The 25,908-nt window shown below is 46.6% G+C and overlaps 1 protein-coding gene across 1 annotated transcript in view; it reads right to left on the bottom strand.

Moving 5' to 3' along the window:
• Nucleotides 1-25,908, bottom strand: part of LOC135897950 (phospholipid-transporting ATPase ABCA3-like) — a 162,000-nt gene that overhangs the window by 126,164 nt on the left and 9,928 nt on the right. Inside the window, exons 3-5 of the mRNA XM_065426664.1 lie at nt 22,351-22,737; nt 13,848-14,294; nt 6,502-6,590 (exon numbers count right to left, since the gene is read on the bottom strand). Of these exons, the coding sequence (XP_065282736.1) occupies nt 6,502-6,590; nt 13,848-14,294; nt 22,351-22,651 (837 nt within the window). The 5' untranslated portion in view covers nt 22,652-22,737. The remainder of the gene's footprint in view (nt 1-6,501; nt 6,591-13,847; nt 14,295-22,350; nt 22,738-25,908) is intronic.

Raw genomic sequence — 25,908 nt, forward strand, 5'->3', positions numbered from 1 at the left:
CAGACACCTGCGTTTTGTCAATCTCCGACTTCTCACGCATCGTCCATGAGCATTGTCGTAACCCATATTCGCGATCAATCATCGAACGCCTTATCTCGGAGCAACAGGACATTTAACTCCGTATGTTTGCTCTCCACGACGGGACCTTATACCGACGCAATATGAATTCACATAGTCCTGAACTGCTTCTCGTCGTTTCCCAGCATCTGCGCTCGGCAATTCTCTCGCAGTTGCACGATGCTGGTCATTTGAGTGTATCCCGTATGTACGACCGCGTGCAGAGGTGATTTTTCTGGCCTGGGCTTCATCTCTCTGTACGAAGCTACGTTGGTGTCTGAGAACTTCGCAACGCCACCAGAAACTTCATTGTCTCCCGTTGGGCACCTTCAGCCTATAGATATCCCCAGTGAGCCATCTTCCCGCGTCGGCCTGGACCTCCTTGGCCCATTTCCAACCTTATCCTCGGGCAACAAGTGGGTGGCCATTTCGACGGACTATACCACCAGTTATGCCATAACGCGGGCGCTCCCTACGAGCTGCGCAACTGATGTGGCTGATTTTCTCCTTCATAAAGCGATTCTACATCATGGTGCCCCACGTCAGCTACTCACTGATAGAGGCCGCTGTTTCCTTAGTTTGTCGACGACCTTCTTCGCTCTTGCTCCACGTCCCAGAAGTTCACGACGGCTTACAACCCATAGACAAACAGACTGACCGAGCGTCTCAATCGTACACTCATGGACATGACTCCATGAACGTGTCTGATGATCACCGGGATTGGGACTGCACTTTACCCTTCGTGACATTTGCATACAATTCATTGCGTCGTGATATCACTGGTTATTCTCCGTTCTTTCTAGTATATGGGCGTGACCCACTCCTGCCTCTTGGCTTGCTGCTTCCTTTCGATGCCAACACTACCACGTTCTATGCCCACAACGCCATTGTGCGCACGGCCACAGCACGTCTCATTGCCCGTGACCGTCTTCTGGCGTCTCAGACTATCCAACAGCACCGTTACGACAGTCGCAGTTGGGACGTTCATTTGGGCCCTGTCTCACTTGTCCTGCTTTGATTACCCTCCCGTCACGTTGGCTTTTGCGAAAAACTGCTGCCGCGATACGTCAGGCCATACCGAGTTCTTCGCCAAGTCACTAGCGTCACATATGTGATATCACCTGTGACTACGACGTCTTCTACCCCTCCAAGAACTGATATCGTCCACGTTTCGCGACTAAAGCCCTATAACTCGCTCACTGATTCAACACCCTAGGAAGCATCGAGACGATGCTTCTGCCACCGGGGGTTAATGTCGCGTATGAGTTTGTGCCGCTGTGGACAAAAGGATGTTAAGAGGTGAACAAGAGGTTGAAGTGTCTGGACGATCGGTATACGCTGCTACCCTGGCTACTTAGCTACAACCTTGTAATTGTATATATTGCAAATACATATGTTGTCTCCTTATAACAACATCATTTCATGTGGAATATAAATTAATTAGCTAAGAAATAGCCTACACCAGAAAGTGAGACCACAGGCCTTTGTAACAAAATGGTCTGACGTAGGTTCCTTTTTCGGGAAAGGGGCCTGGGCAACGGGAAGGCGTGGCATTATTTGCTAAACTGTAGATCTGTGATTTATCGCCTCTCTGATAGAGAAAATAAAGGTAGCGGCGGAAAATGCTACTCGTGCAAAAAGAAGTATATTTATTTATTATTTATTTATTTATCAATACTGCAATCCCCATTGGGGATTTTAGCAGGGTGGGAAACAATACATATGTAAGAATACTATAGTATAGGCAACGAAAACAATACAAGTCAGGTTAACGAAGCTTAAACATAGCAGTGGCACAGCAAGAAAACAAATTGTTACTCAATACTTGAAACAAACGTCGAAAGGGATGATTTTAAAACTTGGTCATTGGTTAGATGATTCCATTCAACGATTGTTCGAGGAAAGAAGGAATACTTAAAACAATTATTACGTGTACTAAATGGGGTTATTGTTCAGCTATGTCTGTGTCTAGTAGCATAACCAGATGAAAAAGTAATTATCCCCGTGAGATCTGTCTTATAATGACCGTTAATAAGTTGAAAAAGAAATTTTAGTCGTGATACACGATTTCTTTGCATTAATGGTGGCAGGTTTGCTTTTGTTAAGAGGTATGTCACTGAAGTGCGTCCGAAGTTGTTATAAATGAAACGAGCTGCTTTTCTTTGCACCATTTCTATCTTGTTAGTGCCAGTTTTAGTAAAAGGGTCCCAAATTACACATGCATAGTCTAGCATTGGTAAAACTACAGCTTTATATGCTAGTAGGCGTACAGTGGGAGTAGAAAGTTTCAAAGCCCTCCTTAAAAAATGAAGTGTCTGGACGATCGGTAGACGCTGCTATCCTGGCTACTGAGCTACAACCTAAAATAAGTATAAATAAACAAGTATAAATGCATAAATAAAAGAAAGATAGGCAAAAAAGGAAACAAGAACATAAGCATAGATATTACATGAGAACTAGTGCAAGTAAAGCTAGTTTTTCACTTGGAGTGTATAGCTATTTGCAGTTATTCCAATTTTAGGCATACTTTCCTACAGATTTTACACCAGGGCGAGAGCTTGGTTTTATGCCGAGGGAATGATGTTGGTTGATGTTTGAGTGCACTAACATTTCTTTAAGGTTTCCGATGTTGCGATAGGTCACCCTTCGTACCACTGCAAAGAATTTTCAGAGACGATTGATATATGATAATATTTGGTGGTGTTTTCGTAGGATGTTGTTTATGCCTACGAGGGCATTAGAATATTTTGTTTGAAGGCTGGTGGTCTCTCAGATTCTGATGTAGGCTGTTTCTTACCTGACACCGACTGTCTCTCGAATCCTGACGCGACGTCATAAGCCCTGTCTAGAGGAACTTGCGGATAGTTTATTTCTGCTAGCGTTGCTCTCAGGTTATCTAGGTAGTTGATATGGTCGTTCCCAATATTATCTTCTGGACGACTATGGCCCGAAAGAAAGCTTTCAACTCCAGCACAAACCACTGCGTCATGGGCACTTCTGAGCTTTGCCTGTTCATTTGGCTCTGTTTGTGCCTGTTACAGCATGCTATTGGGATCGGCCTCAGGAGCTTTTCTCTTTCACCGCTGCAACAGGCTGTACACCGTAGGTGTCACATGACGCCGGCGATTGTATTGCCACCAAGGGCGAGTCAACCCATGTCACGGCACGCCACCTCCCCATGTAAAAGCTCAGCATTGTACGTGGATATTTCGAGCACATGATGGCGATCAGCAGTGCTCGCCCGTAATCCAGCAGTATGTCGAGCGTTCTTGCACATGGTGTCGCAGAAAGGTGGCGACTGGTAGCCGTGGGGATTACCAAGATCGAAGGTTACCTTAAGGTTGCCGTGCCCTAGTTGATTTTATAACTAAGAAGTTAATAGAACTATCTTCTTCTTAATCGTTCAGGTCTACAGTGATCGCGGGTGCCCTGGAGGTTGCCGTATCATGCCAGCTAGGGGTAGCAGTCTTGAAGATTTCGCAGAGAAATTCACTATCTGTGAACGCAGCTTCGACTTGCTCCACAACGTCTCGAGAACTCACCGCGCTGTCGCAGACTTCCCGGTCACCTTTTTCGCCCTCCGCGCGTCAGCTACGAACAGCTGGCTTCATTGATGTATGAGTTGCTCTGATCGACATGCATATTTGAACGTATTTGTCGATGGATACAAGTATATACAACCGACAGTCACTGATGACAAAGAAAAGATGACCTCTCCGGCCCCTGCGAAACTGAATGTCCAGCGAAGCCTTTGAAAATCACCACTGCAACAGCTGAGGGGAGGGTGCATTGCTTTTTTGCTGAGTTCCCCATGTAGCGCATACTTATGCTGTAGGAGAATTGGCCCGTGCAGACTTCCACTGTGCTTGAATTCCCCTGCAATTCGAGCAGCGGAAGCACGCCACCGCTGGTTGCGGTTTTTTTGCTTTGCTTCTCGTCGTATTCACGCTGTTTCCCTTAAGTCCTAACTATGCGTTGTCTACCCACAGCTGTGCCCCAACAACAGTAAAAGCAGCTGCTAAGTTAGTTCTATATATAGAAAGCTAGTGACGTCACTGCCGACGTCACTAGCCTTCTGTGGCCCCCACCCTAAAGCTTGACGTTGCCCAATTCGAAAACTGGGTTGACCCACGTTGAAAACCTACCTGGCCACTCCCAACATAGACTTGACCCACCCCCAAAATTTGGGTGGCCCACCCCCTAAATTCCCTTTGCCTAACTCGAAAATTTAGTGGACCCAAGCTCAAAACTAACCTCGCCCACCCATTAAATTTACTCGGCCCCCAAATTTGACATTGCCCAGTTCGCAAACTCAGTTGACCTACATTTAGAACTCGCATGGTGCACTTCTAAAATTGGCTTGGAGCAACCCCAAAATATGGGTGGCTCACTCTGAATATTCACTTACTGATGCCGAATTCGAGGACATGACCAAAGAAAAGTATCGCGTGGAAGAGTCAGAATACTTTAGCATTCAATGACCGTAAGAAGACTTAATTGCCTGTGAAACGTTTTGAAACGAATGCTGTGCCGTATGTTGTATGCGCGATACCAAAGAATATATGGACTTTTCGCTTCAAACACTGGAGGTGTTGTCTTCCGCGCGGACGACGCTGCGAAAAATCTCGACTAAGTTCAGGCTAACAGCTTCACTTTAAATTTAGCTCAAGTTTTTTGCACGAAGTGCAAGAAATATAATAAGGGCAAATGTAGGAGTAAAAAAATACATTTAGGTGGTAGTGGAGGCAGCATCGATATTTTCCGCATTACACAAGCAGTGCTTTACTTCTAGCTACACCAGAAGCGGTGCACTTTTAACATTTTTCTTTTAATTTTTATATGTGTATGAAGTTACACATAATAGCGTTAGCCAGCGTGTCTCACGACCACTACGGCAGATGTGGAACACCATTTCAATCTCAGTCGTCACGTAGACTCCACATACCATATTATGCTTTTTAATGTTCCATAACTGTATGCGTTTTGTTAAGGCTAAGAGAGAAAGTTTGTTTCATTCTTTACGCCTCGCGACCACGCAGCAGCGAACGTCAAATATTGTTTGCTTGTGTAAAGGGATGTCTTTACGTCTTCAGATACCTGCCACGCAACGTATTTTCGCTGGTATTTTCATCCATAAACAAAATATTCTGATATGAAAAGGTTACCTGATTGGGAGGGTGTCGACTGCAGCCACCAATTTTCGAAGTTCGTGTTGGGCGAATTCGCTTGTATAGTGATACGCGGTATTGGATACCATGCGGAAAGAAACTGTAATGTTGGATGCTATGCACACGAATCACGATATGATTACGACGCATGCCATAGTAAGGGATATGGACTAATTTTTTACCACTGTTTATTATTATTTATTGTGCCGCATATGTACGCAAATAAGGAAAAGAAAAAAGAATCCTTGGACGCAAGGTCTAGATTGATTGGTACCGCCCCTATACATTGAAGCAAGCGGTTCCTGAGGCGGCCTTGAGGCACTTAGAGCCACTGGATTCTACTTACTGATTGATTCATGAGATTTAATGTCCCGAAACAGCACTCAAGCACGGAGGCATCTAGTAGAGAAGAGGTCTGGAATATTCAGACATCCTGAGGTACTTTAGACACGCTTCAGTTTTGCCATAAGCGTGCTGAGGGCCAAGATATTTCCTGATTATGGTACGCAATCACTGAAGGAACAGCTGACAGTGACAGGCAAACATTCTGGGGAACTTTTTTTACAGTCCCATTTATAGCAGGTAGCGGTGTATTTCTGCACTGCGATTATTTCAGTCTAAATGCTCTAGCATAAAGCGTATAGCGCATAAAGCGAATAGCAGCTTGAAAATAAAGAAATTATACTGTTGGAAATATCTCAGTGAAATAGGAAGTAATAGGACTGAAATGCTCACATGGAATATTTAAACCTAGTGCTGCATCTGCCATACACACAAAACAAAGCTCGCAGGTCAGGTCAGATTATCCCGCAGCAGTAGACAGTGTAAACACGAGTCAAACATTTGCATACTACAGTAAGCAGCTGAAATACTGCCCAGAGTTAAACTACGCGTACGAAAGCAGCACGTACGAACCTCACAACTCATACAAAGATAACTCACTGTGCAGTCAATCCTAGCCTCAGTCCAAACGACATCATTTTGGCCAAGAAATATTTACCTGTGAGCACACCTCTATTTTGAGCAATCAGCCGTTAAACCATTACATAAGACTTTGTCTGTGTATGAGTAAAGAACGCCACGGAAACCTCTAAGCCATATAGCCCGTCGAAAATCCATCCACACGAGATATCAAAATTCAAGTGCGTAAGTGTGAAAGTAAGAACTCAAACACCTTGCATCCCATTTGCTTTTACCCCACCACAACACGCCGATGGCAGTAAAATAGGTGATTCCGCGCTTAAAAGTCCAAACACTATACATTTTGATAACTCACCATGTAATTCACTTGCGGTTCAGGATGTGCTTTACTTTGCAGTTTCAAGTGTTCCTGCTCTATAATATGCTGGAATACAGTGGCCGTGCCTGCAAATAGAAAACATCGGGTACTTATGAAACTGTCTGAACAGGAGGGAGAACGATTTAGTTTCTATATTTGGTAGAAACAAAAGCATACAAATACACTGAGAGTGAGTGAGTGAGTGAGTGAGTGAGTGAGTGAGTGAGTGAGTGAGTGAGTGAGTGAGTGAGTGAGTGAGTGAGTGAGTGAGTGAGTGAGTGAGTGAGTGAGTGAGTGAGTGAGTGAGTGAGTGAGTGAGTGAGTGAGTGAGTGAGTGAGTGAGTGAGTGAGTCTGTCTGTCTGTCTGTCTGTCTCCGTCCGTCCGTCCGTCCGTCCGTCTTTCTCTCTGTCTTTCTGTCCACCCGTCTTTCTCTCTGTCTGTCTGTCTGTCTGTCTGTCTGTCTGTCTGTCTGTCTGTCTGTCTATCTGTCTGTCTGTCTGTCTGTCTGTCTGTCTGTCTGTCTGTCTGTCTGTCTGTCTGTCTGTCTGTCTGTCTGTCTGTCTGTCTGTCTGTCTGTTTGTTTGTCTGTATGTCTCTCTGTCTGTCTGTCTGTCTGTCTGTCTGTCTGTCTGTCTGTCTGTCTGTCTGTCTGTCTGTCTGTCTGTCCGTTTGTTTGTTTGTTTGTTTGTTTGTTTGTCTGTTTGTTTGTTTGTTTGTCTGTGTGTCTGTCTTGTATGTAGGAGCACCTGTACTGAGTAATGTGTAATCTCGCGCTTCTTGTGGCTGATCAAAGAAGCGCGAACTGCGTCAAAGGCTCCTCGATCTGCAAACGAAGGTGCCTTTAACACACCTGTCTATTCTTCCATCGTGCCCCGCAGTAATGTCGAGCCTCCGCAGGCAATATAGTTGCCTGTGAATGGTTCGACACTGCAACTTCAGCATCTGCCTGTGTCTGGCTCGCAATCCTCAACAGCTACTACTGCTATGATGCCTGGCCTGCACTCAAGTCATTGATCGCGCGGTGTAGCTGGAGCGTGTAGGGCACACGGCAAGGAACAAAAGACATTCGTGTAGACCAGGCTTTGTCGGTTCGCGCGTTATGAGATTTCAGTGCGTCGATGTGTCCTTGGCGCATCCATAGCTACACAAATTGCTTTTGGTTCAAAGGGCATGCGTCGATTTTAGGCCATGCAGTGTGTTCTCGCAGGAATATGTAGCGAGAAAGTTGGGGGGGGGGGGGGGGCAATTCGGGACGCTCGACCTTCTCGCGCCCATGATGTTCTTTTCCCGCAGCGATCGGGCGTCTCCTGAAACTTGGTTGCCCTGCAAAGAACACACCACCGAGACAGTCGGTGTCGTTGGGTACGTACTAGGACAAGAGGCGGCGTGAGTATTCCGAAGTTAGCATCACTTGATTGCATGGATACTAATATTCACTTCTTTCTTGCTCTTAGCATGCCGGATACCGCCGTGCGAGCCCTGGGTGCAATGTGAATCGTGTGATCCGCAACACCGTCCTACATAAACGTTTCGGTTCACAGAAATGTGCCTCCGTTCGCGAGAGTCAACACGCAGGTGATTTGGGCATGGGTATCCGGCTGTGGGCGGACATATTTGACCGGTATGTTTGCGGAGTGAGTCAAATCCGCTCGATTCTTCAGCTGATTCCACAATGGCTAGCTGGCACTCTATTAAAAGTGTGCGGCGACAACCTATCACGCCACGACTGCTCACCGATCCGAGCCTTCTGTTTCAACGCGTCCACCGATGCACAAATGGCTGCATGCCACAAGCCAGACCTTATCGCTAGTACTTCACCACCATGGATCCACACAGCATGCATCATGCAATTTATTCATTTAAAATTGGCCCATATCCTCTATAAAACAACGTTCTAGATTCATGATCTAACAGGTCTATAAACATTTTGGTAAGCTCTCCACTCGCCAACATTCATGGTGGCAATGTGAGAAAGGTTGAAGACAGCATCTCTATAGTTATTTACACATTTACTACCACTATTAGCAGAATAACCGAAAGCAGCCACTCACACGAGAAGCGTGTTTAATTTTATGTGCATCTGATTACTGCTTTTTGTACAACCTATGAAAAATAACTCCGTGTGGGCATGACATTATTTCCAGAATTTTGATATAGTGGCGTAACTTTTACGAAAAACACTCAACACTGTTTAAAGGTATATTAAGAAGATATTTCGCAGATCATGCTTTTTCGGAATGTCAATGTGTATCAGTGTATTATTTTTGTACTGCAGTAAAGGTGATCGTATTATGAAACTGTTTATGAAATTCTCTGCGTTGAGATAATGCTCCACCACGTAAAATTCGCCGACGATTGCGACACTCGCTAATGCGAAAATTGATCGTAACTTTGTGCGTGTTTTCATTTTGCGACATATTGACCCGGTGCAGACAATCTCTCCCGCACGGCATATTGCAGCGCAAGAAATGGGGTGACCGCCTCACTCATCGGGAGGAGATTGGGAGAGGCCGCGCGTGGTGTCTGCGTGGGCATGATTCACAGGAGCCGCCGCAAGCAGGTGTGTGTTCACGCAGCGCTTTGTTTCTATATATCGAGTCGGTCGACGGGCCCGCCGCATGCCATAGGTGGGACGACAGCGTGGTATACCCTGGCGGCCGTCTTGCGCTACAGAGGCCGTCTTGCGCTCCACGGCGCTTCTGTCCTCACGCTTTCGCCGCATCCACCTCCTCAGCTTCCCGTCTCATGCCTCAGCTTCACCCTCCTCCTTCGCCTTCCTCCTCGCGCTCGATTCCCTATAACTATCATGCATCCCCCACTGCGCTCCGTACTCGCTCTATCAATCTTCGCTCTGCTTATTCGTTCAGTTACACCGACGGACGTCGATGGTAAACAGAGGAACGGGCGTCTAGGTGCTCTGCTGTAATATGTTCCCAACTAAGGCGCAAAAGTCTTGCACGATGGCTTTAACAAATGTTTATAGACAACCGTGTGTTTACGGAAAACGCTAAGGTGATCATTGCTCCAAGTGGTGCTTTATATTTCAGGGCTATAAATAAGTGTTCGGCAGCTCTTGATACCTATCGTGAAGTAGGCAGTAACTCATAAAAAAGTAATGAAGAATCCTTGCCATTTTTTTCATTTGTATGCTGTGATGTGTGCAATTTTATAAGATATGTTACTAACGTGCTCGCACATAATACATCGGTGGCCCTTAGTCTCGATTTTAAGGTCGCGTTAGACGAAAATGCTCATATGGTCACCTTAGTTTTTTTTTATTTCGTTTCTACTACGGAGAATACTTGTTCAGAATATACTGAGGATTTTTCACAGCATGTATACGTATCTTTATTACCGTGCTCAATACATCTATTTCTTCCTGCCTAAGCACAATAATTGTATGAATAAACCTATGAAAATCTCTATTTTCCAAACGTACATTGTTGTGAATTTCACGTTTGAAAATGCCGCGTCTCCATGTGTAATACCTATATTGGGATCTGTAAACGTGTGAGATAAAGACCCAGAAAAACGCCCTGATTAGTGTAAAGCACCCTGATAAGTGGTTTCTGAGGAACATCTGTGCTTGATTAACGTGGCGGGCGTTTCTAATTTTCTATAATGGCACCGATGTTAAATTTTCGTACTGGCAATATCCGACGAAAAAATGAGCACATGTGTTTTTATGATTAGGTATTACGGCATGGAGATAACCCACATTGGTATGATAGATGGTGGATAGATGAACCCAGATTTGTCCCGCTACTTCTGCCGAGCTACTGAATTCGTCAGTGGCGTAGCTAGGTCATCTGACATACGGGGCCCTTAGCTCTTCTGTAACACCCCCCCCCCCCCCGGGTGTAGTCGAGGAAGGCGAGGATATCGACAATTTTCGGGTGTGTTCATACGTATATGACACCTCCCCCCCCCCCCACTTACAGGCCCCGCGCACCCGGGCCCCACGGCCCCACGGCCCCCGGCCCCCTGTTGCTGCGCCGCTGGAATTCTTTATTTAACGTATCAAAATCTTTTAATGGCATGAATTTGGCTGACTTATGTGACAACTTTCATCATGCAAACAATTTCCCAGCAATAGAAAGAATAGGTGTTTGTCTTAGAAGCAAACCATTGATAGCGATAAAAAAGTATGAGACAACTGCACAAAGGTGCCTAGTTATACTCGCTGTTTAACATGAAAGAAACATTCGGGTAATAAATAAATTGCCAAGCGTGGTGCAATGCTCCCGAGCTAACATGGAAAGATTTCACTCGAACACCACGAGCAACCGTTGTTATAATGTTGTCGAAGAGTTCTATATAGTAAAAGAGAGCGAAGGCTTTGTGCGGCCTTTCGCTTCACCACGTCTCTCAAGCTTGAGATTATGTGGCCCCCAACATTACGTGCGAAGGATCACTGTGTGCCCAAAGCCACCAGTAAACACGGCTTGCGGTTAGCCATTGTATTCACCAGTGATTACCTCGACAATGCGCCACTTCGGTGACGTATGCGCCCAGCCACGTGAAAAGCCCTGCGCAGCCACGGCTGGACTAACGTAGGAGACGCGTTCCCTCCCCTAAAGTCCGTGTCCGATGTCGTGGCGTCCAACATCAGGCACACTCGAAGGCGGCGTGTATCAAGTCACCATCGTTCTCGGTCTATCGTCGCATGACATTCCTGGCACTCGCAGCCCACGCCGCAAGGGTCGCGCTGCGATCGCTCATTAACATTACGTGAGGCATCGTAGTGACAGCGACGATGAAGCGCTACCTGGGCTGCGCATATACATTCTAACCAAATAAAACGGTTTCTAAGGATATTAAGGGTAATAAGCAATTATGCATACTAGCAAGCTGCGATCTTCAATTCTTGCGACACCCCCCGCGGTTGCTCAGTGGCTATGGTGTTAGGCTGCTGAGCACGAGGTCGCGGGATGGAATCCCGGCTACGGCGGCCGCATTTCGATAGGGGCGAAATGCGAAAACACCCGTGTACTTAGATTTAGGTGCACGTTAAAGAACCCCAGGTGGTCGAAATTTCCGGAGTCCTCCACTACGGCGTGCCTCATTATCAGAAAGTGGTTTGGGCACGTAAAGTCCCATAATTAATTAATTCAATTCTTGCGACGAGATAATGAACACTGTCGGAAGCGAAGCTTATGCGATAGTGTCCCATAACTATTGTATTAGGACGAAGTGGTAGCACCTCCTGTTTTTTAAAGGAAAAAAGGGTGCACAAGATCTGAAGATATCAAGACTGCTCAAACGCCTCCCCAAGGAACAGCGATATGGTATTATATTCATGAGTTTTAATTAACAAATTTCACTTACCTTATCTTCTGTGGTTTGGACACTCGTGTATGTTACTAGGTGTGTGCCTACGCTTAGTTCCGCCTTTAGGATGGGCATGCCGAACTGTGGCACAAGAGGTACAGAACGCATAAATGTTGCTTGAGGCGTGTCCTATAGTTCTGTGCATGCAGCTGTCATCCCCATTCTTCATTCTGATAGCCAGCATCAGCTCTCTTTTTGTGACCTAATGCTCTGTACACTGTGCACCATCCTGACTTAGGTTGTGCCTTTTAGCATAGCTTGAAAACGCTGCAGTGGACGCACCTAAACATTGCATGATAAGTGGAGACCTTTGGTGCGGTTAAACATACGCATTTCCAAAGATTACATGTTGCATAGAAAAGTAAAGAACGTTGTACGCATCGCCGTTACTTGTAAAGCAACAAAATTAACGTTTAGCTTAAGCCTCTTTTCACATAGATTCCGACATGGGCGTGGGATTTGCATTTTGTTTTTCTTATCAGCGTTTGTTTGATTTGGTTCCACTTTGGAGGCATAAACCGTGGCAAATGAAGTATAATAAAGGTAATTGTATGCTATGAGCAATTGAAAAATGGCCGAAATCTATGCGAAATTCCATGAAAAAGCCGTACAGTCCTTCAATGCAGTTGAGTTCAATGAGGCCAACGTCACCTTTTTTGCCCAGTGATTGGGAAATGTAAGACTGTATCAACTACTACCAGGTTTAAGGAAACCTAGAATAATGGTGATGCCTTCATAAAGTGAGTATGTCGTTTTCAAATATTTCTGATTTAGCAGTTCTTTATAACTATAGCTCATAAAACTTGACTCATTATTAAAAGGATCTCCGTTTTGTGCGTATGATGACCGGAACAGAATATATTATGAGGAACAGGGAAGCGGAATAATGGGAAATGATGCAGAACAGTTTACAAGAACAGAGCATATTTTAAAGGTAGTCACAGTATGCCCAGTGCACATATGCTGCCTTAGAGAAATTGCGCATGTGTTTGCCGCAGATTTGTTCAAGTGCTTTTAGACGTGTGCGGGTATAATACTTTAGTAAATGCGATGCCAAATTGTGAATGCGTCGAGAAAAAGCACATCATAAATCTCATGCACTATACTTCTGGCCTAATTTTTAGATATGATAAAAATTATGGCTCACCTTTATCGTTACTGGCAAATGGACAGTTTCAGTCGAGAAATTTTCATTATTTGATCAGTTATGCATATTCCCGAGGGAAAGCAAATGCTTTACGAATGGTATCGACAGTTGTGCACTACATCCCAATGCGGGGAGCATTTTAAAATTACACTGTCGAAGCCTTCACCACGACATGACGTAAACAAAAGCTGTGATTCAATGTTTCAGCAAAGTATTCTTGGATGCTTTAGGAAGCTGTTACACTTCAAATAGCTATTATAGGTTCGGGAAAACAAATCTCCAAAACAATATTTCAAAGGTAGGCTAGTTTATGGAGCGTCATTCCAAGGATTATTGTGAGACACGCACTGCATCTCTGAAGACCTAGTTATAATTATTTGTAGTGAACTTTGTCAGCTGCTACTTCCCTTTCAGCACGGCGATCTGATTTTTATTGCTGATTCTTTAATGGCTGCCCCTTTACGGGGACTGTCTCGAATTAATATTTCTGTCTCATTTACCCTATTCATTTCTCTTCAATCGATCCAGTTCATTTGAGGCAACTTGCTTTGCAGTGTCCCTTGCTGGCAATTCATTCATCACTTTCGTTCATAGCTTGATGTAATGCACATGGATGCGTTAGTTGTCGAATAATTCTGGGATATTTTACCTGCTTTATAAGTATATTCTTTAAAAAAAAAACGCGCCAACTCAGAGTTGCGCTGTCGAAAATTGTGAGGCCATGTGGCCAGGGCTGTCCTGTGGAACGTTGCCCGTCGGATATGCTCGGCACGTAAGCTCGAAAGAATGAACTGATTTGCGTTGTGGAGTGAGAACCGCAGAAAGTGACCTAGGTGACCGTCGGTCACCGTGCCGCTGACTCACCGATCGCTCCCCCAGTGTCGCGGAAGGAACCAAGGTCAAATTTTGCCATCTCCTCAGTAATCGAATCGACAGGAGCGTAGAGCGTCATCGAGAGGTTAGGCGATTCACTTGTCGTCTCGGACAGTGCTAAGCACAGCGGCGTTGGTCGAGGCGCACGATTGGCTTCGCTGCTCATCTCGACGGATGGCTTCAGGAGCTCTTCGCACTTCTTAGCCACGGCTTTTGCGTCTGTCTGGGCTACAAGCTCTGCTGGTTCGCTCCGGGGCCGCGTTTTGTCCACATGTTCATCGTCCACAGGTTCATCGTCCGCATGTTCACCATCCGCATGTTCACCGTCCGTATGTTCACCGTCCGTGATGGCGTGCGCACCAATGGAAGAGAACGCGATGTGAACACCGCTCTGTCGCCTCCCAATCAACAGCCCTGTCGGACGGTCCTGAAGAACATCTAGAGTGAGAGAGGAAGATAGAGAGCGAAGAGAAGGCTCAATAAAAGCAAGCGCCCGGACAAGGTGGTTACGGTGGTGCGTCAGCGATAAGTTTTCTTTACAGATGAACATGTGCAGGGCAAAATAGATAACAGACATAAGCATAGTGAGAGTTCTCGCACGATACGAAGATTACGTAGAAAAGCGTTAGCGCGGTGATCAAACGTACATGGTTTCTCAAGTCTGTATTGTTTTTCTATATATAGCAGCTGTTAAGCGCAAACAAGCTGTAGATGCGGGAATACGTTGCGAGTTCAAGGAGAACGACAACCTGTCCGTCACCTTCCCTAGAACTTGCTCAAGGTTCTACCTCTTTCGCAAACATATCCTTTACTGAGCCACTCATTCTTGCTTCCCTAATGTAATATTGATGAATGTGCGCATTTTCGGCCCCCACAAAGGATCCTCGCAAGGCTCGCTATGCCCCGGCATACACCATTGCTGGGGATGAAGGAAATGCCTCCTACCAAGGCCGTTGTTGGGGATTAAGGAAGGCCAGTAACCTGGAAAAACCGAGCTTTCTGGGAAATTCACAGCAGTACGAACCGATGCGTATGCAAACGAATAACTGTCGAGTCAAAACTGTGTATGCATTTTGCTTTCTTTCTGTTGCTATTCGTGTGTGTGGTTGTGGCGTCGATTGAGTATTTCGTTTACCTCACCCCCCGAGGCCATTGCTCTTATCTACATGAATGTGTTTTCTAATTGGGATTCTTCTGCATTCCGCGGCGTGTAATGTACTGATGCCGGTGGTTGCCTCTGCGTGTAAGTTCGTGCTGGCTTTTAAAAAAGCCGGGATACGACTTTCATCCTTGCTAACGTCTTCTCTTACGACGAAACGTATTCGGTACGAAAACCGTGAAGGTGGTCCCGCCTGTAGAAAAAAAGATCATGTGGAAGGGAAACCCAACTGACATCTTCGGCAACATTTTTAGTCTCTAGCTAGCCCACTCGAGACATACATTAAGGGTGCGTTTGCTCCGTTACTTAAAGCTGAAAAAAACAAACAGACTATGCAGTTGCCAGTGGGAACTAATGCATCACTAATGGCACCCGAGGTCTGCAGATATATTTATAGTAACGCGTTCACTGTTTAGGTTAAAACCCTAAAACCATGCAATTCGGCAGCTCTCACCAAACCATAAAGAGTACATTCACCTCAGTTTGGATACCCCGTATTGCTGCAGCGTCATCAGCCTAGCATTTCCTGTGTCAAGGGCCCAATTGCGACAGTGTATCAAGCATTATTACACAGAAGATTGAGGCTGCATATGTGTTGACCTATCCTCGAGCGTGGTTTCCTTTTACGCCGTGCAAAGCACTTACGTCTACGATGCCACGTATTCATGCTCTGTTGAGTATCTTGCAAGGATTTTCAGTTGGCCCCTACAGGGAGAAACCTTATACTAAAAGCAGTTTTGCTTATAGCACGTCATTCTCACCTTGCGCCCTAATTTAAGAAACTTAGTCGCAATGGCTTAAAAATCCACGCAGCGGGGCCTCGCTGATCCGTCTGACCCCTTGTATATTTTTGCAATAGTTCTGACTAGACAGCTCCCGACGAAAAAGCAATCTGTACCACTTAGGGTACATTGACACGGGCGCTTCACCGAGGTCACGAAACCAAGTTGGTCGCAAAGCAACTGCCCAAAAATTGTCGGTTTGATAAAAAAAGCGAGCGATTGAGCCTGGCCCGCCCTTCTGCAAACTTTAGTTGCCCGATTCCAGTCGTAATAGTACTGAATCAATAAGTGCCACAGGAGCAGAACATGTCCACGGGCTCACCAACATTTTGTTAGTAATGACTGTGCGAGCAAGCACGAACCACTTCAATTGACGGATACTTCGGTGTGGTGACAGGAAGGTCGCTAGCCACCCTCGCTCCTTCGCCCTTGGTCTCTGTTCATCACCTGTGGTGGTCAGTCGTGTGGCCTTTACGAATCGCCCGTGTGAGCGTGCTTACAGCCGCCTTCATACACAAACGCATCCACTATGTATTCCCACAATAGATGCGATTCTCTATTCAATAGCGCAAGAACAGTTGGCCGCTTCTTACTGCGTCCTGTTTGCCAAGCTTCGACAATTTCCTAACTTACACCTTATAGACGCACCCCAGTGCGCTCTACCCCAATGAAGCAAGCAGCGTCGTTCGTCTGGATTTTAATTATGGGGTTTTACGTGCCAAAACCACTTTCTGATTATGAGGCACGCCGTAGTGGAGGACTCCGGAAATTTCGACCACCTGGGGTTCTTTAACGTGCACCTAAATCTAAGTACACGGGTGTTTTCGCATTTCGCCCCCATCGAAATGCGGCCGCCGTGGCCGGGATTCGATCCCGCGGCCTCGTGGTCAGCAGCCCAACACCATAGCCACTGAGCAACCACGGCGGGTCGTCTGGATTTTCCACCGCTTAGCCTGTTTTTATTCGAATGGGAGCTCGTAACCGGTAAGCTAAATCACGAAGCCCATAGGTAATGAAGCCAGTATATATTTTATCTCAATATTTTTAAAAGGATCTAAATAACGTTAGGCTATTCGAAGTTCAACTTGCCACCATTTCTATTGATTGTCGTGAAGTCCGACTTCGGCCGACGTCTGAGGGACCTCCTTATTCATGCCTTCGACAGCACAGGCCACTGCGCCTCGGTGATAAAGGAGAGAAAGAATTGGTCGGTATGGGTCATTGCACGCAGAGTGTCAAAGGGAAACTTTTCTTTCCGTTCTGTTTGTATTAAAAAGATTCAGTTCCGTTTTAATTACGGGTCAAGAATAACACTTTGAACCAGTTCACGTTCATTTGCATCACCGAACAATCTTTACATGAAAGTAGCGTAAACTTATTTCATAAATTTTTTCGTGTTGTCCTCAGAGCCAAGCCACACGTACCTAGTACAGAAAAAAAGAATTTGCCAGATCAAACACTGGAAACGGTGTGAAGCGCAGCTTCGGTAGGAGAGAGAAATGATAATTCAGAAAACGCAGGAAGTCATCTGATCCTATATCTCTCCAACGAGAAGGGAAATACGTAAAGAAAGAGGGGTATGAGAATTTACGGTGAGAATAGGCAGTTGAATTCGACTCTAGACACGGTTTTATGAGAGTGGTGAGCTCGGTGCAAAAGACGTAATCAAGCGTTAGCTAAATATTTGGATATAGCATCGCTGGCTCACTTTGTTAATATTCCCATGGAAGGATGAAAGAAGAGAGAGAAAGAAGAAGATCGGAGACGCTGGCTGCTGCGTGTTGTTGGTGGCCAGCCATATTAACTATTCTGACTTATCCTGAATATATACTGTAAATATAGTTTTTGTAGACTCGCAACACCCTCGTAACATATTGGTGGACGTGCGGGGTACTCCGGCTGGAAAGGGAACTCCGCATTGGACGTCACATCACCGTCCGCACCGTGAATGACCGTGAGCACGCGGGATAAACGTCGTTGCCGCATCCGTCACTGTCGCCAGTTACCTCCCTGCCACCTTCGTGTGTCGTTGTGGAACACAATGACCCTGGAAGATTCTGCGGGACGGATGGCGCCAACATTGAAGAGTGGGTGGCCATGTACGAACGCGTGAGTGGAATCAACAGATAGAACTTTACACTTATGCTAACTAACCTATTGTTCTACCTAAGAGGCACGGCAAAGGTGTGGTACGAAAACCACGAAGAGGAGCTAACCAGCTGGGACCAATGCAAAGAGAAATTGACAGAGTTGTTTGGCAAACCAGCCAGCCGTAATATTGCCGCAAAGCAGGAACTGGCCTTCCGTGCCCAATCCCCCATGGAGTCCTATGTGTTGTACATCCAGGACGTGCTAGCACTTTGTCGTAAATTCGACCACGACATGACAGAAGCTGAGAAGGTCGGGCACGTGCTTAAGGGCATTGCTGACAACGCGTTTAATCTGTTCATTGTGCAAAAGCTGCTCTACAGTTGACGCAATCATTAAAGAGTGCCGACAATTCGAGCAGGCCGAAAACCGGCGCGTCTTGCAACCGTTCGCCAGGCTTCACAATACTGCCGCAACGTCGACTTGTGAAGATCAACTCGCACAGCAGCATGCGTCTCCATCAGAGGACGTGGTGCGAATCGTTAGACGTGAACTGGATGAGATGGCGCCCACAGCTTTCTACAGCTTTCTGTTCGCGTTTTCAGTTAGACTCGTACAAGCCATCGTTTTTCAGTAACTTCAAAACAATGGTTTGCAGTCTGTGCTGTCGCCCATCCCAGAGCTAAGGAACGTTCTTCTGCAACTTTCCCTCCACCCCTATGCTTCTCTCCACGTTATCGCAACCCGACTGAGTGGAGAACTGCAGACGACCAGCCGATATGTTTCACCTGTCACCGCATTGGTCATGTCGCCCGATGCTGTCGCAACTCGTGGCCCTCAGCGCCTCGCACACCGACCAACTTGAGCTGTTTTGATTGAAAATACCCGCAATGTTTCGCCCACCGCCGAGTCTAACAGCACCGCCAACTCAGCTGGGAACACGAGATACAGCCCCTCACCATCTCCACGCAAATACCAGTCTCGTTCACCGCAAACACGTCGCCCATCATCCCGTTCGCCACATCCATGTGGTGTTTCGTCTTCTGTGGCTTTTGGCCGCGTCCTTTTGGAAAACTAGAAAATGCAGCCCGCGGAGCTGGTGGTGCATTGACGACTACTGCAGTAAATCTTCTGTCTGCGCCCACAAGGAGGACTGTAACTGACGGTAAAATAGACGGCGTACCTGTCCAAGCACTCGTCGATACTCGAGTGGGTATCTGTGATAAGCGGTAGCCTACGTAGACGTTTAAAGAAGGTCCTCACCCCAACAGCTGCCCGAGCGCTTTGCGTGGCCGACGGTGGCGTGATGGTTGTTCTTGGAATGTGTACTGCGAGTTTAATTATAGCCGGCCACCCTACGTCTGTTCTGTTTGCTGTGATCGGCAACTGCCCTCACGACGCTATCCTTGGATTAGACTTTTTATCCACTCATTCTGCTTTCATCGACTGCGCGAACAGCGTTCTTGAATTAGAAGTGCTTCAACTCGCCGATGCTCCACTTGTGTTCGGTCCAAGATGTGCGTCTGTCGCCCGAGGCAGTTACTTACTTCCCTTTGAACGCCCAGCCCCAGGTTTGTGACGGTAAATATGTGTTTCAAGCCATCATCCACTTGGTTTTGAACCGGAACGTTGCTGTTCCGCATACGTTGGTCACGGTTACTGATAACGACGTCCTTCTACCGCTTCTTAATTTCAGCCTGTGCCCTCAAGTGCTTCCGGCCGGCATGTTCTTGGCCAGCGTTTCCAGTGGTTGCAAATTCGACATTTAGAGTCTGAATGCCGAAAGTGCCTTATTAGCGCCAATTGCAGCTGACAGGTCTGGTTCCTTAACGGATAACTTCGCCAAATTATTGCACCTGACCTCACCTCTGCACAGGCCACGGTCATGCGACTCCTGCTTGAATCGTACAATGACATCTTCGATTGCGCCGACAGGCCTTTAGGCCAAACTTCTGTTGTTCACTACGGTATAAACACTGGAGACACGAATCCTTATCGTCGACGTCCCTATCGTGTATCGCTTGCTGAAAGTCGAGTCATCCAATCAGAAGTGGACTGAATGCTCCGCGAAGGGGTCATCGAGTCATCAGCCAGCCCTTCGGCTTCGCCTGTCGTCCTTGTGAAAAAGAAAGATGGGACGTGGCGGGATTTTGCGTCGATTATTGCTACTTAATCAAGATCACAGAAACGACGTCTACCCGCTACCACGCATCGATGACACCTTCGAATGCTTGCGTGGAGCTAAATACTTCTCGTCCATCGATCTTCGATCCGGCTGCTGGCAGATTTCAGTCAATGAAATTGACCGCGAGAAGATGACCTTCATCACGCCGGATGGCTTATATCAGCTCAAAGTCATGCCATTTGGCCTATGCGATGCTCCTGCGATATTTGAACCTATGATGGACTCTTCTGCGGGGCTACAAATGAACAGCCTGTCTTTTTTACCTTAACGACGTTATTGTTTTTCTCTCACGTTCGGCAGCCACCTTACGCGACTCGCTGCAATTCTTGCGGTCTTCCGAAAAGCCTGCCTGCAACTGAACTCTGCGAAGTGTCAATTCGGGCGTCGTCAGATCACCATGTTGGGACACCACGTTGTCGCATTCGGTGTCCAACCAGATTCGGAAAAATTCCGCGCCGTGCCCAGTTTCCCTTTGCCACGTTCTGCCTCTGACGTGCACTGCTTCGTCGGCCTGTTTTCTTACCTTCGCTGTTGCGCCAAAAACTTCGCCGACGTGGCTCGGCCTTTTACAGACCTTCTAAGGAAGAACACGCCATTCTCATGGGGACCGGAGCAGGCTCACGCGTTCGCCGCTCTTATCGGGTTTCTGACCACCCCTCCGATGCTTGCCTACTTTGATCCGTCTGCACCGACCTAAGTCCTCACTGACGCAAGCGGCTGTGGCATCGGCACCCCAAAACAACGTACTGTGAACTGCATCAATATGCTCCAGAAGTTCTAAGGATCTTTTTAGATCGCAGCTCTTAGGCGCTCGTTCCTGCGGCGAGCGTCAGCGTTGTCCCTCGGTGTAAGCGTGCGAACACGTTCAGCGACGAATAAAAGAGGAAACGCCGACCGCTGAGGGCTATTAAAGACGTCCACGCATGCGCGGCAGTGGTGGCGACAGCCAACCGGGGGAGAGGAAGAAACACCAGCAAGCGCGCCGTCTTCCGCGGCAGCGGCGGCGCCGGCCTAGCGGGGCGAAGAAAAAAGAGAACTAGAAAGCTCGCCTTTTCGCGTAGCGTTCGCCGCAAGCGATTCCCGGTAAACTTTATGGTTGCGTATGCTGCTGTTACCGGGAAGCGGCAACTGCGTGCCCGGTCATTATTTGCGCCGCACGTCTCGGCTCTGCCAATTGGTGCGGTGATTGATAGGATGTCTCGATATATTATGAAATTAAAACACGTATAGAGCTGGGCTCAAATGTCGCATTAGGGAGTGTCCCAATCGTCGGTAACATTTTTTTTGTACATGGAAAGACTCACCTGACCCGCCGTGGTTGCTCAGTGGCTGTGGTGTTGGGCTGCTGAGCACGAGGTCGCGGGATCGAATCCCGGCCACGGCGGCCGCATTTCGATGGGGGCGAAATGAGAAAACAACCGTGTGCTTAGATTTAGGTGCACGTTAAAGAACCCCAGGTGGTCAAAATTTCCAGAGTCCTCCACTACGGCGTGCCTCATAATCAGAAAGTGGTTTTGGCACGTAAAATCCCAAATATTATTATTATTATTAAAGACTCACCTGCAAAAGACATGCAAATACCTGCACCATTCGAGGACCTGTGAGTTTGGCCCATTAAGAGGAAAGGCGAGAACAAAATACCAGCCAGCGTTTGCTTTTGCAAAGCAGCCTACCCTCAGGTCTCCTTTCTCTCCTTCGGGGACGATCTGTGCTTTCCCTTTTGGTAAATAGACCGTACATTGTTGGGGCACTTTCGAGGCACCCTTTGCTCTCTTGCAGCTGTCGCTGACACCCTAGTCACAACCTACGCGCCCAACGTTACCCGCTATTATTTCGCCTACCTTCCGCGCTGTAGGTGATAAAAACTGACTACTGGCGTATTACGTGGCGTCGGATTAGTTCCGTTTAGCTTTCTGTCTCTATTTTTATTTCAAGCGTGATGCTTTTTTCTACAAAGTTAGAAGTCTTGGTGCATTTGCATCTGCAACTACTGCGTGTGCAAATGAGACTAAACGCAAATTAATAACGACACTGCACGGGTGGTGCGTTACACGTTAGATACCACCAATAAACTTTTCAGCATAAGCCATAAGGCGTCCTCCTTCTGTTATGCTCAATCTTTTCTGTGTAAACCGTAAGCAAATATGATCACATCCAGTCTTTTTTGCTTCCTCAGGGTTTTGTTAGAGCTAATCTGAACGGTTGTGTACTCCTGGCTGGTACTGCCAGCACTTGCACACGTCTGCACCAAAACCGAACAATAACATTTATCCAGCTTACCATCCGCTTTCTGCGTCTTCAATCGGCTCACGATCTCTCCGGCCACGGCAAGCATCAGCTCATCGTTGTAGTCATTCTTCGGCCCATACACAATGTGTGACACATTAGTCGGGACCAAAGCCAAACGTGCGTCCACCTCATCGGAATCTTTGCTGAGTGGCGTGGGCCGGGACCAGGAATACACCAAGGTGCCATAGAGGCTAGCCACTACTGCAATCTCCATCACCGTGGCGATGTAGTGGCGACGCACACCCTGTAGGTACAGCGTGCGCCACAGGAATGTCCCCACGTTCCGCGGCATCGAGTAGCCTCGGTTCCAGGGAGACGAGTATGGACTCGCGCCGATGCTGTCGAAGAAGCTGTTCTACTGGTAGTAGGCTGGAATGCCTAAAAACAGGAATAAAAGGGTGGTTCTATTGTCGCGAGGATATGTAGCCGCGTCGTCACGCAACAGTTGCACGACTATTTAGGGCTCATTGATAGTACTACAAGGCATGCCAAATTTGCACACTACGCCATGAGCGTATGCTGCCCTGTCGGATCTCAGCATTTGGACCCTGTATCAGTGCTCCTTTTGGACGCCGGTTCTCTGGGATTTGCAGCTGGTGGTTGAGATTGGAGTTGTTTGTGTCCCTATTTCCCTCGCTTGTATCACTGCTGAGGAGCAATGGTCACGTCAAATCCTATCGTTTAACTGACTTAAGCAGGCACAGTTCAAGCAGAAATTTCAGAAAAAAAATGACAAATGCACATTCACTAAGTATTCTCAGTTACGACGTATTTCCGAACCTTTTAAAAAAACTCGCAATAATATGTGACGTAACATTTCTGTGGAAACCCGCAAGGTGGAGAGAAGTAATTAATAAAAGGAAAATCAGGTAAAGACCTATTCGTAGCAGTTCCTACAAAGGAAGCCCATAAGGGTTTCTAGAAAGAAAAGCATCGGAGTTCAAGAAAAAAATGTGTCCTTGTCCGGGACTCCAACCAGGAACCACCGCCTTTCCGGGGCAGCCACTCTACCATCTGAGCTAACCAGGCGGCTAGTAGTTGGCAGGGCGAAGTTGAACGCACAATAACTCGAACCAAAGTCATGAGTTTGGCGTAGTATCTTTGCGGAAACCCACAAAGTGGAGAGAAATAATTAAAATTAATAATCATATTTAATATATCATTCAAAGATGAGTAGATTATTTTGCTTCAAAGGAGTGTGAAGTATTTTGTAGAAGAAGGAAGCTCCTGGCGAAACATTTGCTCTGGCTTTATAACCACCGTTGTAGCCTCTTGCTAAGGCATCCAGACGCAATCCTAACGTAGGCCACAATGAAATAATTCTTTAGCAAATGTTTGCTTCGCCTGGGCCCAATTAAGAAAGAAAAGATTGAAGGAAGCTGGGCCGTGAAACGTAAAGCTTTTCCTATATCTGTTTTTATTCCTGATCCACCGTTATTATCCGTCTGTTATTGGCCCGAATTTTGCGAACCGCACCGACTTTGCCTGTCAAGCCCTATCCAGAAACGTCCTATGTCCGGGCATTGGAGTGTGCCCCTTTCCCGAAGTAATAGAATGTGGTAGCGCCCAGATCACTCTAGCATTGGCTCTTCAGTGGCGTTGGCGAGAGTAGATTTTTGCTCGACGACGTGTTTGATTTTCGGAATTTTTTCATTTGAATGTCACGTCAGCCTAGCGAAGGAATCTTTGTGGTGAATGGGCAAGGAAGTGTCAGAGGAACTTCAGATAGGACTGAGTGGCAGTGCTCACTCGACAGAACGGCATTGCGGACGGTGCACTTGGCTGCGGTCATTGACCTCGCTCGGTCTTGTCTAAGTGCATCACTGCGCGCAACGTGTTGTGGAGGGCATGGCCTACGACGATACACACTACACGGACACCTACCCAATATGCTCTACAAGAAGGCGCTCGTGAAGGCGAGATTCCTTAGTGCGCTCGTTCTATTGGCACGATCGGATTGAACAGTAGCTCCGTCATAATCACAGCATCCAGAGGGTAACAGCCGAAAGTGGCACTGCGGCTTCAACGCCGCTTTCATGCTAGGAGCAGAGGCGTTTCGTTTAAACTACTGGCTTTCCCTTACTATGTTTTCACGTTAGGGAAGTGCGCCTGCGGCTGTACTGACTCGACGCTCTGTCCTATTCTCAAAGCTGAAAATGCAAACATCATTTGCGCAACTTTGCAATAAGGTATGTGCGCGACGACGCATGACCAACTTGGAAAAGTCACAAACATCACTTGTTGCAGTTGGTGATGCCTCAACACATCGTTTACATTTTGCTTGCTTGCGCAAAGAAACTCGACGTCTGCCATTTTGAGATATTTCCACTGTGGCTGCACTGCCAACTGTAATATGCAGCTGTAATTCTGACCTGTATCTCGTGTAATTTGTTCCTCAATGTAGGACGCAATTATTGGTAGGTATAATATTCGACAGCCGCATGGGGAGTGATAAAAAAAACTCGAAAAGTGATGCCATCGTGCCGGAGAGAGTCATGGCGCTGGATGTAGCCTTCTGTTAAAGAATCGTACAGAATCCGACAAATATATTGTAACCCCAGTCAGAATAATATAGAGCTTGAACATCCACAGCGGAATGCTAGACAAGTTTACTATGGGTGAGTATTGCCGTGTTGCTATAACTAAACAGGTCGCTTCATGTTGTTTCATTTAATTGTGGCTACTGATATAACCTAGCAGAAATATTCTAGTAAATACCGAGCCATCAGAAGTCTGATGCCTCATTCTTGTTCTAGTTTCACGAAATATCGGCAAGCACTTTTGAGGGAACACGTGCTTTACAAATACAGTGCGCAATGTGAATAAAAACATCGAGCCAAACAAAACCGCTGCGTGTAAATGTTCTCACCTGCAATTCACAGCCTCATTATTTTATGCTAATACCTTTACGCACGTGCTCATCTATACAAGAAATGTGCTTCAAAAATTACAATTTACGTTATCATGGCTATTGCTCGTGACAAACATTATTTAAAAACTTGATTTGCGCGTAATGTATTTACTCATGCTCTACGTCTGTCCCTGTAGTCTCTAGAACAAGAAAATACTAAGCAAGGTTGTCTACAGTACAAACTGTTTTCGTCCAGAAAGCATCTCTTCACGGTTCTTCACTAGTCAGTGTCAAAACAACTGTCAGTGTGAGATGCACTTTTCCTCAGCGTTCCCGCAGGATGCCCTGAAAACAAAGTCAGCTCTTAGGTTCACAATGTAGAAGCAAGCGAAATAACTTGCTCTCTGAGCAGTGAAATCTTGAAGTGAATTTCATCTTACGTGAAGTACGATTCACCAAGGTATACCTAATGCATAAAGCTGAGTGGAGTCAAAACAGCCCGTCTACTCCAGAGACTGCGTTAGTAGGCGCACGTCGTATCGGGTTTACAAGACAATAAATCAAGTGTTGCAAAAAGCTGCTCAGGAGAACTCCTCGATGTACTTCCATTGACCATGCAAATATATATAAATAAAAAAGAATAAACAAAATGATGTGCCGAGGGACGAATAATACTGTGTGGAGATTCTATTAGATGC

This window comes from Dermacentor albipictus, chromosome 10, assembly GCF_038994185.2.
Source record: "Dermacentor albipictus isolate Rhodes 1998 colony chromosome 10, USDA_Dalb.pri_finalv2, whole genome shotgun sequence".
Lineage (NCBI taxonomy): Eukaryota > Metazoa > Arthropoda > Arachnida > Ixodida > Ixodidae > Dermacentor > Dermacentor albipictus.